Source organism: Ostrinia furnacalis, unplaced genomic scaffold, assembly GCF_004193835.3.
Source record: "Ostrinia furnacalis isolate ACB-3 unplaced genomic scaffold, ASM419383v2 OfSCF4153, whole genome shotgun sequence".
NCBI classification, from domain to species: domain Eukaryota; kingdom Metazoa; phylum Arthropoda; class Insecta; order Lepidoptera; family Crambidae; genus Ostrinia; species Ostrinia furnacalis.
The window spans coordinates 672,538-689,885 of NW_021134392.1; the positions used below are offsets into that span (position 1 = coordinate 672,538).

General features: G+C 33.5%; 1 protein-coding gene across 1 annotated transcript in view; it reads right to left on the reverse strand.

Moving 5' to 3' along the window:
• fax (failed axon connections) overlaps positions 1-16,775 on the reverse strand; it is a 31,877-nt gene extending 15,102 nt beyond the window's left edge. The window contains exon 1 of the mRNA XM_028313116.1: positions 16,253-16,775. Coding sequence (XP_028168917.1) covers positions 16,253-16,552 — 300 coding nt within the window. The 5' untranslated portion in view covers positions 16,553-16,775. The remainder of the gene's footprint in view (positions 1-16,252) is intronic.
• Positions 16,776-17,348: the final 573 nt, after the last annotated feature.

The window sequence follows — 17,348 nt, forward strand, 5'->3', positions numbered from 1 at the left end:
GGCGCTCGCCCGACGCGGGTCGAAGCCCTCGCGGTTGCCGACCCCTGCGTCTAGGTCCCACATACACATCATTATATTTCCCAAAATAGATTTCATAACTAAGGGACAAAATTCTGAAAGCTTAAATCGAGGAGCAGATGAATACTAATCTAACATTCGGGAACAGGATTAATTCATGAAAGCGTAACGCTAGAACCTTGACAATAAAGTTCAAGTCATAAATTTTATTTGGCCTGCTTGGGTTGGGTAAATGTTAGGAATGAACGGAATTTTATGCTTTTTATTTCATCAGAAATATGATACCAACATTTTTGGGTAATAATAGGCTGTTAATTTAGACTCATTACTCTAAATTTATAAATTAATCGTGTTCTTGAACGAACGAAATATGAAATTCATGAACGTGTACGTTACGTTTATTAAACTTTGATAACGTTATGTCAAACAGCGTGGCCTCGTGGCCTACGGGATTGGCCCCACCGTTATAAAAATCACTGCTATCATCACAAACAACAATAGGAACAACCTTGAACTCTGCACGCGGCAGCTTAAAGCTCACAGGGAAGATTCGAATGTACCATGATGATGGGGCAGTTTGGGATAAATACCAAAAGGTCCACGACTCTATTCTTCTTTCCCACCGGGTCACGGCACATTATTATCAGTCCATAATTTTTGTTGCAAAAGCACCTAGTATAGTTAAGTGCATAATATCGACTTACTGGTTGAAACATCAAGAACTATTTCATATCGAAAGGTATTTTATTGATCAGTTATTGCCCAAATCTTAGATTTATATTTTACGCAACTTCTTATAATTTAGTAAAGCATTTCGAAATTTCGTATAGTCCTTACTTGTTCCCAAGTCAAGCATATCGAGCAAGAATCATGCTATCATTCATACGTTGACAATAAACACATACTCTCTTCGACGTAAACACACGATAATATTCAACGTAACGCATCGGGCTTCGTATCGCATTACGGGTAGAGGACTGCAGGTGACTACGGACGCAAATTATGCGACTGTAACTTGCTTGTTTATTTATTCATACATTATTTATTTTATACTAATTTATTTATTGTAAAAAATAGCCATTTAAGTCCATGCCATGTCAAGATTTTTGGAGCGAAACCGTTTGAAGAAAGTGTACAAGAGTATTTGTTTTTTAATTTAAAATTTATTCAAGGTATTATATCTTAAAACTTGTCAACAAAACCTTAAAATTATTTACTTAAAATATTTTATTTATTGTCATATTTATAAAGGTTACAACGGTTTCACTTAAATCTCATCTGTCAAACTGCCGAACATACTGCAGTATTGTTCTTCACGATTGTACCTTTAATCTAAACCAGGGTTCGAAAATATCCGATATTTATTATAAATATCAAAATATCGGATATTTATGATATATATCAGATATATATCAACTTTGATATATATCAATTTTGTATGAAAGCCATACTATTATTTTATTGTATTATTCACGAATACTATTGCATAAGTGTTACATAAACATGTTTTTAATGTTTTTAAAACTTAAAATCAGACAAATAAAGCAAAAACATAAAATTTCTTTTGAGTATGGCAAAATCAACAAAAAAAATAAAAATCTTATGTCAAAAAGTACAAATACAGTAACAAATTTTAAAAGTTGATATACAGTGTGAGTCACGTTAAAGTGTACATATGAAAATAGATAAAACTAGACCTGTTTTTATCGACAAAAAAGAGGTCAAAAAATTTTTGAGATTTTTTTTTTATTTTTTATAGAATTTTTTTCTTCCAATTACTTAATGTAAAGAAAACGTAATAACTTTTAAACTAAGCGGTATATCCTAATAAAATAAAAACAGTAATAATGCTAAATAACAGGCGATACTAAAAAAATACATAAAATACACAAAAAAGGCCAAAAAGTAATAAAAAATTATACTTTTTGAAAAAAAATCTGCTTAAAAATTCGTGTTTTTTTGGTTATTTGATAAATTTCTCCAAAAAATGCCCCTATAACTGGTGGTTTTTATTACTTTGTATTATTCTCTATCGTATTANCAACGTTTGCAATGATCGTTTGAACTAAGCCTCTCCGGGCGCGCCATTCAACGCTTCGTTAACAACAAAACTGAAAATGGCTCTAGATTTGTAATTTTGATAAAGACAAGTTAGATTTCAAATAAAAACAAAAGATTTCGAAGTAAAATAAGCATTTTAGTTAAAATTAAAATTGTCTCTACCTGTAGCGGAGAATAATGTTGTGGCAGGCCTTTGTTCAAACGATCATAGCAATTGTTGTGATAGGGATAGAGACATGCGATTTTTAGTTTTACAAAGATAATACGATAGAGAATAATACAAAGTAATAAAAACCACCAGTTATAGGGGCATTTTTTGGAGAAATTTATCAAATAACCAAAAAAACACGAATTTTTAAGCAGATTTTTTTCAAAAATTATCATTTTTTATTATTTTTTTGCCTTTTTTGTGTATTTTATGTATTTTTTTAGTATTGCCTGTTATTTAGCATTATTACTGTTTTTATTTTATCAGGATATACCGCTTAGTTTAAAAGTTATTACGTTTTCTTTACAATAAGTAATTGGAAGAAAAAAAATTCTATAAAAAATTAAAAAAAAATCAGAAAAAATTTTTGACCTCTTTTTTGTCGATAAAAATAGGTCTAGTTTCATCTATTTTCATATGTACACTTTAACGTGACTCACACTGTATATCATTAAAACCGGTTTGATATATATCGGATATATATCTGATATATATCAAGATATATATCCCTTGATATATATCCTCGAACCCTGATCTAAAATAGTAAGTACAGTACATTTATTTAATATTGTCGTGGCGTCCTCCACCATTCAAATGGGCCAGTAAGAATATACAATCGTTGGTATATGATGTACAGTCGACAGCACATCAGACCATACATTATTTTTGCAAATTCGTACCCTATTACAACTATGTAAGATCTTACAGTGTTTACGTTGTCCTTCCGTCGTCTGCAATGTATGTACACATTAAGAAGGTATTCTAACAAAACAACACTAAATCCGTGGAATCATAGCAACTACTGTTCCTGCCGTTTAACGTGTATTATCTAACCACGCAGTAGCGTTAGGTGGAAGAAATAACATCGAATCAAAGTTAATTTAACAATGTGTGTTACTGTTAAGTATCTGATGGTAAGTGTAAACAAAGCAACATTACACATTGTGCTAGCGTTTGCATAAACAATAGAATTCGAAGAAATATTCCCCATTGTGTGGATAATTTCAATGTTGCATGTATGACAAATAGAGTCTCTAACTAAAGCTTAAATATCACAAGTCAAAAGATTATTGCTTTTATCGATGTTACAGACTTGGAAATGGAAGATTTGCATAAAAATCGCATCGAGCATCAACGTATTGTGACAAATTCCTATTAACGAACCTAATTAATATAATTATATGGCTTGTAAGTATGAAATTATAGAGCAATATAACAAAGGAAGGCTGTTCATTAATATTAAAATAAGGACTTGAAGATATTTCGAGTCGATCGATACAATCGTCTTTCTATCCATGTGAAGTTACAGTTCCCGAGGTTAAATTGTTGAGGTTCTTATTTTATTTTATTATAATTCATAAACACAATGAGGAAAATATTACTAAGACACACGAATGTCGTGATTGTACGAGTCATTTTGGTTGCACAACGTAGTCTAAATAGGTAGCACAGGACAGGACGGCTGATGTTTTTTTAATAATACAAAAGGGATCACACAGTCACGGTAATGTTTTCTACACAAAGTGCACCCTTGTCTTATCATCGTTCGTTAAATGTACCTACAGGCACTTTTATTTCAGCGTAAAATAAAAAGTAGGTAGGTATCGACCACAACGCACACTTTTATTTAATTATGCGTATTGGTTTGACCAATGTAAATGCAAATTGAGGAAACAATTACTGCATTAATACAAAATCAGCATGGTTTGTCGTAGTTGTCATTATTATTATAGTATCAGTCAAGACAGAATATGTAATATTCATTAGGTGAATCATTGCGAATGCACGAGCAGCGATTTCTAAGCAGACGCACAGTATACATACTGGTACATAAATAATAATATGTTGATTGTACTTAGTCGCTGGAAGTGTGAAATTATTTCAATTTAAATAAGTTTTTTATAAATTAATTAGTAATACACCTACTTCCAATTAATGTGAATCTTACTGTTAATTCACTAGTAGGTAGGTACCTATATATAATTTCGTATAGTTATTTTCTTCACTCTAACACTAATATTTTAATAATTACGAGTATTATAATATATCTGTCTTAATTAGTCCTTTTTTTAGTTTTGAATGGAATTTCCATACCCTGATAGTAATAAAATTTTATCTTATTTTCGATCTGAAGCTTCATTTGCCGGTTTAGTTAGTCACCGCATTGAAATTGATTGAATGATTACACCTACATTACAGTTTTGTTATTTTTATGTGCATCAGAACTGCGACTCTACCTTGGGAATAAAAAAATCCTTCTCATTTTAGAACCAAATTTCAATTGATTTGTTCAGGAAAACTATAAATAGAACCTAAATAATTCTCAAAGATGATTTTTGCTACTAAAGGTGATGCTAAAACCTTGACGCTAACCACACAATCAAATCCTGTAGTTCCTTTTTATGCAAGGAAAGCGTCTCGTCGCAAATTGCTTGGTCGGCCATACTAGCAAACGTGGAGAGTATTTATCTTTGTACAAACATCCATCTCTAAATTTATTTTTACAAATAGATTTTTTACTTTCCTAGGTCCGTTTCTGTACAATAAATTAAATAAGACTCTTAACATATATACTCTAAATAGTCATATTTAAGTACCTTCAATGTTTGACATATGATTCAACTGAGGAGCTACTTGTAGTACCTATGTAACCTATGTACCTATTCTTAATAATTGTATTTAATAAAGCTAATTGTTAATTTATTTAATTTCTATTTAACGTGTGAGCTTTTTTCGCCTGAAACACAGGTTTTTAACCTAGCTCAGGCTACAAAATACTATGAACCGTTAAACTCTAGCATAATAAGTTCTTGTAATGCTCTTATTTTTAATGAATAAACTATTTATTTATTATTATTTTATCCTCAGCTCGTAACCCATACTGTTGAGCTAGTAAATTCAAATCAACAAGAATGGTCATAGTTTCACCAGGATCTTTCTTCTGTCCATACATTACTATTAGATTATTCTGTGCTAATAGGTAAATACACTAAGTATTTCTATTTTATTTAAAGTTTTTAGTAGATAGGTACGTATAGAGTGTAGACTCTACAAATTCGGTTTTAAGAAAATCAGCTAACTGTTAACTCGAGAGTCGAGATAGAGCCCACAGAGGGGGAAGCGCTTATCATCTTTTCATGAGTTCATGGAAAATAAAACTTTTCATTATAAGTGACATCTCAGACACAAATTCCAACCTTTTTCTGATATATCTGCGATCGACTTTCTACAAAAAATACACGGATGGTGCTGCTTAAGAAAATTATTAAGTTTTTAAAATGCTCGTACCTACACCATTATCGATTTAATCTTCTATTCTTGTGCCAAATATCAGATTCTGCACTAGGTAGGTTACCTACATTGTTAAATAAAAGAAGGGATCCCCGGTATCCTTCCGTTTGGCCAAATTACTTTTCGCCAAATTTCACTTCGCAAACAACTTATCGCCAAAGTTTCATTTCCCAAATGAACTTTTAGCAACTGTACTTTTCGCAACTAATTCATTTGGTCAAATTATCATTTGGCCAAATTTTACTTGGCAAATGTTTATTTAGCAAATGTTTTATGTTGCCAAATATTATATCCCAAATAATTTGTTTGGTCAAATTGACACTTCACATACTTACTTACCCACCGTTACCCACAAATCAAAGCATAAGGCACATTATCATGGTTTTCACAATAATTTTATGTAAAACATTGCAGAAAATAGTATGGTTGCAAAAAGTAGGTATTGCAGAAAATAGTAGGTTAGGTTAGGTTAGAACAGTGACCCTTAATGCGCGAAGGCGAGCGAAGCGTGCCGCGGCAGCGGCCGCCGAGCGCTAGAATCACCTCTATTGTTATTGAATCATTTGGAAATTGCGATACAAAGAATGAAATAAGGAAATTAATGTAGAACAAATTTTATTTTAACTCCCCACTAAGCAAAATAATAACCACAAGCAAATTTGTATACCATTATATGCACCAATCAAATTATTTTGTAAATAGTTTATCGTGAAATATTTTTGCCTAATGAAACATTTGGCAAACCATACTTTGCCAACCAATAATTTGCTAAACAATAATATGCCAAAAAAAACATTTGCGAATTAAAAGTTTGCAATAAGTTGCTTTGCCAAATGAGAATTTGCCAAATGAAAATTTGCGAAACGTTGTTTGCGATGTGATAATTTGGGAAACGTTTTTTGGCCAAACATTAGTAATCCAGGGATCCCCATTCTATTTCAAGCAGACAAAGTCTCTACTCTACTTCTCTGCTCTTAATTGCTATGATAAATAGATCCGACCCGCATGAATTCCTTAGCTCTTTATTCCTCATTCGTTAGGTTTGTTTGATAGATCATTTATCTATCTTCGTGGTAGAGTAGGTACCGTCCTAGTAGCAGTGTACAATAAATATATCGGCAAACATGTTCTATGAATGCTGGTTAGCTTCCAGTATAATTTACTCTTGTAGGCAATCCGTAGAATCGATTAAGAAGCTAGTTGCCATCATCTCAATAAAACTGAATGAACGCAATGCGTTAGTGAATGTAAGTTGCCGCGGATAATTGCTTGTCCGCTGTGCGGACTGCGCCGAGTGCAGCCCGAGCGCACGAGAAAGTGCAGCCGGCATGCCGTAGCTGCATGATTTCATAGCTCAGTGGTCAAACACATCGGTGTTTTCCCGATCACGTTGCAACAATAAATTTTATCAGTGTGTGTTACACATTGATTAAAAATTTGGAATGATTTATTGAGCTACCATGACACGTAAGCCTAGGCGCAGGCCATCGACTTTTAGTTGGCCGATAGTTGGGGCCGATTCTAAATCGGTCTAAGGTGCGCACTTTCATACATCTCCTTCTCCATACTAATCAACAGCCCGACCCAACTACCGGCCAACTAAAAGTCGGTGGTCTGCGCCTAGGCTTAAACCTACTATAGGGAACTAAACTAGATTTCCATATTCCGTAGTTTCCGTCTTATCATTAGCTGAGGACGATTGCCTATAAGACAAAGAACAAGTACATAGTACCTATTCATAAATAATGAATACGTTGTGAAATATATTATGAATACCTATGTGTGATAACCACAATTGGGCCGAGACAACAAAATGAGACTTAAGGCTCGATACGCTCTGAATCGGTAAGGTATTGCGATATGTCTTATGAAGGACACGCTGTAACGGTGCAGGTGCTAGTTATTTTATAGAGAACCGCCTGCGTGGAATATGAATAAGCGGCTTTGCAGCGTAGAGCGTTAAGCAACGCGTAGCTCACTTCCGTCGTGTCTGACTGACTGAGGGCTGGCGCGGGCGACCCGCATACCACCACCAAATACGTCGCTCGAAACAACACTACCAGTTGGAATAATAATCGCATTGTTGCCGATGCTTCTATTAGCGAAATCGATTATATTGATTCGCTGCACGACTTTATTACGATTTGTCTGTATACTGATCGGTCTGTCTGTACACAAATCATTTGACACTGTTGCAATACTGATGTATTCAGTTAAGATTTGTGTCCCCAAGTAGGTAAATAAGTTTAAATTTTACCTGAAAATCATTGAACATCTAATCTTCTATTCTATCTTCTCTAGAAAATTAACTACCCTACATCGGGAAACTATAAGCTAACTTGACCTAATAGATTATTATAATTACCCCTACCAGACACAGGACCGATTAAATTAAAGCTTTCAATATTTTTGACAAAGCCCTGCAGGCTAGACAGCCTGTAAGGCTGTAGCCCAAAGAAATATTATAAATCTTGCCAACCCCGCTAAAATTATAGGTGAATTCCGAAAATTATAACAAATAACTGTGATTTCATTGAATTATAGGTTGTAGTGCAAAGAAAACACATTCTTTAATCAATCAAACTAGCAATATTTATGTAGGTAATATAGGTAGCTTGTTGATTGTTAGTTACCTAATAAGATTATAATGCCTGCTGACTTAAATGGGCTATAATAATAAAAAATATTAATTGCTCAAACAATTAGGCCAGGTTATTGTACTGAGCTAAGCCCGATTCAATTAAATATTTAAGAAATAAATCTTCTTGTATAGCCTGACCAGGAACATAAAAACCCTGGCATAGAGGCGCGTCAATTGCATTTGATAGTGCAACACTGAGTACAGTCGTACCTGTGTTAAATTAATAGGCTAAATTTATGTATCAGGATTCAGGATTACGGGCTAATTTGATATTTTCATAAATTAACGAAAAAATATTATTAAAGGTAACCTGGTTTAAATAAATTAAATGAAATCATCAATCGAGCTAGTAGGATTTATTTTATTATTCATCAATAATCAAATTCAGAACTTGAATATTCAACTGCAATGTCTGCTCATGAACGCTTCAAACTCGGTACTTCTTTCCCAATTCCATAAAATTCAACACTTAGAAAGTGACAAAAAACTTTAAAATAGGTAGTTGAAACAAACCACAGCTAATTTTCATAGTGGACTGTACTATACGATAAACATGTCAGTCAATTTGACAACCTTTGTCGGAAACATTATTCAATGAAAATATTGTCCGAACCCTTAGTATTTCTCTTCGACAAATACTTTAACACATTGTGAACCACTTTTCTTTCACGACTATAAAAATATTTTAGCAATTTAATTCACAAAATCAATTGCACACATTTAAAATAATAGTTTACACTTTGACAGCAATAGACTGACATGCAAGGTGACATGTTAATGAAGTTTTCAGTAACTGTTGCCATTAAAAGAAATTAGCACCATTAGTTTTCCGCAACATGGCGAGGGTTTTTATGTTCCTGGTCAGGCTATAATATATTTAATTCTAGCTAGATGACGTTTATCCTCTGACTTTACAAGGTGAATCAGTGACAGAATCAGACTTGTTTTATTTGTTCCCTCCCAATTTAGATTGGCACACATCATAATACAACATAATCCGTCCCGCCCCACCGAATATGTCCCGGTAGTATGTAGTTGTAGGCTATTGGATTGGACTGAAGAATCGACGGATTAATTTATTGATAGATCACATGGCTCCCAGAGTACATTATAAACACTAGCTATTAAAATTATAATTATCGTATGTGAAGAGATTGCTACAATATGCTGCATATACTGCATAATGAACTGAAAATAATTTTGTCTCTCAAAATGCAAAGATTATTTACAGGATGCTAACTTTGTAACTCATACGTAGTTTCATTTTCAACCGACTTCAAAAAAAAGGAGGAGGTTCTCAATTCGACCCGTATGTTTTTTTTTTTTTCTATGTTTGTTACGCGATAACTCCGCCAATTATGAACCGATTTGAACAAATCTTTTTTCGGCGTATAGGTAATACCTCAAGGGTGGTCCCATTTAAATTTAATAATAAAAAAAACAACCCCCAAGGGTGGAAAATTGGGGATGAACTTTTTTATACGCAATATCTCCGCCGATTATAAACCAATTTGAACGATTATTTTTTTGTTGAATAGGTATTATCAAAAGGGTGGTTTCATGCGAATTTGAAGAAAATATTTTACCCCCAAGGGTGGAAAATTGGGGATGAACTTTTTTATACGCAATATCTCCGCCGATTATGAACCATTTTTTTTTGGTCTCAGTGTACTGCCTACCTTCAGTAGTAACATCAAGGTAATAATTAGTTAACTAAAAAGCAAGAAATAAGTAAAATTTTATAAAAAAAATTAAAACCGACTCCAAAAAACCTACACTAAAACGTAGAAAAATAATTACTAATTACCTACTTATTTATTAGGACGAATTATTAATATTTATGTAGGTATACCATGATTGATACTTCTGGAGTCGGTGCCAAGATTATGAAACATGTAAAGTTTGCCTGCACCGACTCCAAAAGTATNGGAGTCGGTTTTAATTTTTTTTAATTTTACTTATAAGTAATTATAATAAGCAACAAACACGCTTAGATAAAGTTTTTTTTACTAATTAATTAGGTACTGGTTAAAACAGCCCGAGGAAATCAGACTAGCACACGAAGAGCTACGTACGTACCATTTTAAAGCTAAAAAAACTTCTATCCTTACGTAAACGCACTTGTATGTAGGCATGCTACTGCATTACATAAGATTATACTTAAATCATTGATAAGATTCACTTGCTTTACTATGTAGGTACCTACATTAAGCTCTACCAGGCTCCAACGATACATTTGCTTGTCTGCCCCTGCCATTTAATAATAATTACCTAATACAATAATAATAGTTTCTATTCGATTTCGATTTTTCGAGAAGTCGTATGAAATTTTAAGTTGTGATTTTTTTAACTAGACTGAAATCGTGAATAAATTATTTCATAGAAGCGAAGCGTCTTTAAAGTATTTTTATAAATTGTTCTAATTAATAATATTTTATATTATAAGTAATGTAAATGCCTAATATGTTTTATTTATGAAAAGAATAAAATGATATTGATATCGTAACATCAATATGTTTGTGAATTATTCTTATTTTACTACCCTGAAATAGATAGGTAGATAATAAATAATCTTGTGAACTTATTTATTAACTAAAATCTAGATTTCTTATTCTTATTCTTTTTTTTATGTCTCATAAAATAAAAAGTCTACTAAAATACAACAAAATACCAAATAGTGTTAAGTAGGCCGAATGATAAATAGGGTTCCATTTGCATTTTTAGGGGAACGGAACCTTAAATACAAAAAGCGTGACAGAAAATATCGTTTGCCCTCTCCTGCTGGTTATTGCCTAATTTGCCGTGTTAGGCACTCTAATTCCCGCGGCAAGCCAATGAGGCGAGATCACGCAATACTAAATTATTCCAAAAGCTGACTCTCCTAATGAATGAAGTGCCATGAAGCCAGAATAATTCAGAATATAGTTCAACGGACATGGAACTTACATAATTTAAGTGTAAACAGACAGTAATTATTATATCTACCCAAGGTTCGAACGTAGCTCAACTCAAAGGGCAATATGATTAAAAATCATTTTCACAAGATTTTAATAATCTTAAACCTTTTCTTTAGCTCACTATATAATTATCCTTTTTAGTAAAATACTGGAGTAAACAAGTAATTTACACAATAAATCCTAGGTCTTTCTTAATGAAAACAAACACCACATTTACATCTATGTACCTACCTACATAGCATCTTTACCATCTCCCAGACTATAAAAATAATTATTCACAGTACTAAGCCGATTAAATTAAGTACCTCGAAGTAAGTAGACCAGTTTAAGTACCTATGCCAATTCTATCTTGGAAATTGACGATGGCGAGCTTCTAAATTGCCGCCCACATCGGACTCTAGAGGTTGTTGACCGCGTTGTCATACACAAGCTTTACCATGACTTAGCCACATTGATTAAACTATCTCTTTAATTATTTCCACTTTGGACCCTATAAACCACATCTGTTGTGTTCGTGCCCGGGTGTGACAAGGAAAATCTGTAAGTATGTCACATTTAAATAATAAATGTTCTAAAAATGGCTGGTTTATTACATTAAGACTTCTTTAACTTCAGTAAATAATAACAAAACAATATTTTTTAAGGTAAGAATACCGTAAACCCGCTGAATACCAGTGGCTCTATAGACTTTCATAACAACGTGACAGTACCTACGAGACCTACATGCCATTAATTACTGACTTAAGAAAGAGTGCGTACGGTCCAGTCTGAGGGAATAATGTATCATTGAATTCCGACCTTTGCGGCCAGCACGATAAGAGTACTGGGGTATGGTTATGATCGGGCCGGCATACACAAGGTTAATGCGAAAGGGCAATGGCCGCGAGCGGATACCGCACGTCCTACAGCGCAGCACCCTCCCTCCGATGCGCTAGTTGCTCCAGTCTGTGCTCCACACCACGGCCCACATGCTATACATACGGGCATAACATAACTCATTTGACAATTCTACCCATTAGTATTATTCCCCTTCCTAACCTTTCTGACTCTTGTCTAATGTCTAATACTATCGGCGTCGAACAATACTACCTATAAGTACTTACTCTTGTTTGTAATAATCATGGTTGAAGTAATGGTTGACAATACAAGTTATTTAAGTACCAGTAAAGCAGCGTCTTCCTAAGCAGTAACCTAAGAGCTTAGCTTCGGGAGCAGCGGCACAACATTCATCTACCTATCTCAGAAAGTATCGTTTCTTCCGAAATTTTCCGATTGTCTGGATTCCAATGTTGTTTTAAAGAGGTCTGCTCATCAATACGCACATAGTCGACTCGACATCAACCAAATGAGCCTAATTAGCTGTGACAGACACATTAAGCTAATGCGTTGCTGATAATGAATGTTGACGAGTAAACTTAAACTCCGAGCTTTGAATTATTCACAGACGAAAGCTCATGAATCATGACAGCCAATGAATTCCTAAGTTTTAGTTTAAATTGAAAAGATGCAAAACTCAATTCATTTTATTTTTTATTTTAATGAAATGTTTGAAATTGAGATAAATGCTAAATTACCTAATGCCTACTGTTAAACTAAGATGACCAATATGACCATGCCATAAAAGTATTTTTAGATTTTGTAATGAAAGATTACTTAAGATACTGTAAACAATGCGTAAGTATTCGCATTTTCGTTCCTATTATAACGTTATCCCACGAAGCTAACATTATCATTAACGCAAACATCATGTCGATTGTCTTGTCTTATCCTTGCGTGATTAAAATTATAATGAATGAGTAAGACCCTTGATGGAGCTGTGAAGCTAATAATAACTATCTACTGCATTATGCCATCTACATACTCCTAAATGCACATTATACTTACATGCCAGCGAGTTCTACGCAAAACATGCACGAACGAACACATCGTTGGTTAATTGTACAATTTTAAAATAAGATGTGAGTAAGTACATTATTCATGCCATGGGAATCCGCGACCCTAGCTTAAGAACGAGCGATTATTTATCTGAAAAGATAATATTGCCAATTGCCATCCAAAGAAAGAAAGAACCGATAACCTGTTCATCCCCTTACACAGAACCTTGTCAGCCAAGTTGCTGAACTTAAGGTTTTGCTTAAACATGGCTCCGCCGCGTCGTGCCGTGGCATCATATGGACGATTTCTCACGGCCTATAGTTTTAAGGCCATCAGGCTGGTTTACTTCATATGTATCGCCATGGTGTTCATAATGTACAATTTCCCAGGGGACGACCCTATGTAGTTACGATTATATGTATAAAAATCTCGATGGTCAAGAATGTGTTATACACAAAGTTACCAAGTTTTCCAAAGTTAATTAAGCTTTATTTCCGTCATTTCGTCAAAACTCGAATATGAGTGCTAATAATATTTTTGATGGCCTATTTTCTGTTATTATGTATAATTTCCTAGGCACATTCTAGGAAATAGGTCACAGTACTTTAGGGTACTTGTGTACAGTGGCGGATTTACCAATAGGCCAAGTAGGCCAGTGCCTAGGGCGGCAGATTTAGAGGGGCGGCAAATTTAGCTAATTTTTTTTTACGGGAAAAAAATATATAATTATACGTTTACCTACACAATCCATATAGAAATAAACGATTAATAAACGCACTGTAAACTATACTTAGGTACTTATGTGATCATGAATTTTAAAATATTCCAATAGCGTTTCAATAAAAATAAAATAAAAAACTCGTAACACAGGATCTTCGGAGTCTAGCACGAGCACCATCTCTCCACAACTTCGTGTATATTGTTTTACAGGGTAGCCCAGAAGAAAATTCACTTTTGAAAATTCAAGGAAACGAAAACTGTATATTTTTGTAGAACTTTAGCTATTTCAATTTAAAGGAAAGGACAGTGCCAATCCATGTATGGAAGTTGGACCANCTTGTGTATCTTAGAGCAGTTCCTACATAATTTAATTGTAATCATTTCCGTTTTTTGTATTTAGACAGGAAATTTTATTTAACTCAATTTTTGTTAAGTGTCATGGTCAGTTTTCTACTTTCCTAAAAATGATAATTTGAAGTTGTTGAAGGAACCTATTACAAAAGAAAAAAGAAACAAAATATAATGATAAGTTAGAAATGTTTGAAAAAAATTAAAAATTATATGCATGCATTATAATAATTAATTTGCATTTAATGGGCACAGTGCTTGTCAGTAATCAATAAAACATTTATGAAAGAGAGCAAAGCAACAAGATAAGGTAGAGCTTTTATTAATTTTTATGATATTAGAATTTACAATCTACTAAGGATTCCTGACTTTCCATTGGATTTTTAACTTTATTGCTGTTTTTTTTTTTCATTTATCCTAAGAGATGGAAAAAAAACAGCAATAAAGTTAACAATACACAAAATATTATGCAAAAAGATATTTCTAAAACCAATGATTTACGATTCTAGCAAGGACTAAAAGAGTATCTAACCAAATGAGGCAAAAATAAACGGTTAAATATTAGTTTTTAACCCTGGATGGACTTCATATTTTGGTAAAATTAGATCTTTGAGTTATTTTGGTGATACTGATAGCAAACTGGTGGTTTAGTTAGTCAAATTTTAATTAGCTTTTTCCCTGAATGAATAAAATTATTATTGTCATTGATAACTCAATTGGGATGTTAAAGTGCACATTTGTTAATTTTTTTTCTTGTGGGCTAATTTTCAAAGTGTATTTGATGCAGAATAACTCCTATCTATTTGCTAAGTGATGTTTTGAGAATAATACCTACTCGACTTTTTCTCGGATTACTAATGTTTGGCCAAAAAACGTTTCCCAAATTATCACATCGCAAACAACGTTTCGCAAATTTTCATTTGGCAAATTCTCATTTGGCAAAACAACTTATAGCAAACTTTTAATTCGCAAATGCCGTTTTTGGCATATTATTGTTTAGCAAATTATTGTTTGGCAAAGTATGTTTTGGCAAATGTTTCATTTGGCAAAAATATTTCACGATACACTATTTACAAAATAATTTGATTGGTGCATAGAATGAAATACAAATTAACTTGTGGTTATTATTTTGTTTAGTGGGTAGTTAATATAAAATTTGTTCTAAATTAATTTTCATATTTCATTCTTTTTATCGAAATTTCCAAATGATTCATTAACAATAGAGGTGATTCTAGCGCTCGGCGGCCGCTGCCGCGGCACGCTTCGCTCGCCTTCGCGCGTTAAGGGTCACTGTTCTAACCTAACCTAACCTACTATTTTATGCAATACCTACTTCCAAACAAATTATTTGGGATATAATATTTGGCAAAATAAAACATTTGCTATATAAACATTTGCCAAGTAAAATTTGGCCAAATGATAATTTGACCAAATGAATTAGTTGCGAAAAGTACAGTTGCTAAAAGTTCATTTGGAAAATGAAACTTTGGCGATAAGTTGTTTGCGAAGTGAAATTTGGCGAAAAGTAATTTGGCCAAACGGAAGGATACCCTTTTTCTCACACACAATAATTAAGTAATTTATTTTGATATTTATTGACAGATCTTTATACAATTACAAAAACTTTCTTTCTCCTTCGTTTTTCCTCAATTACTTACAAAATTATGTATTTTGTCTACAGTAGGTAGGTACCTAATTGAATAGGTAGGATCATTTTAATGAATGTAGTATAACAATGGAGTATCCTATCCATCACCATGTATTAAATAGGTATGTACCATTTATTCTGCTCATGATTTTAAAGGCAAGTTAAATAAATTCGCATTGCAATTTCGCCAAAGCTGCAGGACCAAGCAAAAGATGCTTTGAATAGATTCAATTTCCATCTACCGGTATGTAAATTTTAAGTTATGGGTAACTTAGGTTGGGCCACGTTTTTAACAGTATTCTAGTCACAATTGGAAAAGTGCCATAAACGATTAGGAGACTCCATTGTATAATTTGGTTTTAAAAAGCACAGCGGTTATTGTAGACGCCAGACAGAAAGAATTTTGAAAATAGTTCGATTCGGCACGCAGCGATTTTCGTTAAAAACAAAAGAAGGTTCGTAATAACATCTAACAATTAACTTACCTCATACTTGATGCCAGCCAAACGAAGCCATGTCTCTACTTTCAAGCAGTACGGAGAAGTCGATGGTAACAAAGGCGTCCGCGAGAACTGATACAAGTAAACCACGTCCTTTTCGTAATTAGCTTTGTGAACGGTGGGTTTTGGTGCTGGTGGTTCAGCTTTCTTTTCATCCGCCTTTTCTTCTGTTTTTTCTGGTGGTGCGTCCTCTTTAGTTTGTCCGTTGTCCACCGTCGTTTCTTCCTTCAATTCCTTCTCTTTTTCTGTGTTTTCCGGCACGGTTTTAGTGACTTCTGTGGCCATGTTGATGGGCTTTTTATAACTCAAAGTCAAACTTTTTAGTAACAATAATCACGCACAATATTTCACCAGTGTCTCCCGAATAAATTCAATACAAAAAGTGCAAAAAATTAAACTTTTCACCGGTGCTCATTGAAATACGTTAGCTGCGTTAAAAACTGACTCGCTGACTGCCGCGCCGCGCACCGCACCCAAAACGCCGCCGTACTCAACTGAGTAACTGGTTGCTAGGGGCAACGGAATAATCCATGTCGAACAAAACAAAATGGCGGCTACATGCGAGTCAAATCAACGCCTCTAAAATTAATGGCATTTTAAGGGTTGCCAATAGAATATTGCAAATAGCTTCAAATTATACAACTTAATAAGTACTAAATGTTATCAGTGGGAGAACCTAGGCTTTAAAAATTAGTAATTTATTACGGAAATTAACTCCTGCAGTAGCACACAGGAAGTTGTAACCGAACTCTGTAGCGCCTAAATTTAAATGGGTAGATGCCTTTTTAGGTGCTTTTGAAGTAAAGTTCTTTAAATTTATGGTGGGAGTTAAATCTACTACCTAATTGCAGTATGTATTTAATTAACTAAATAAAACAAATACGTAATTAAAATAAGAGAGGTGGACGCTACTTATACAAATAGACTTCACGTGTAAGCTTAGATTAATAATCTAAGCGTGTAAGATAATAAACTGTTATAATTATTAAGCTAGTAAAGGTTTTATTTGCGAATGAGTAAACTTAACCCATTATAGAATAAAGGAAACTGGTGGTTTTAATTTTTTATCGAAATACTTAGT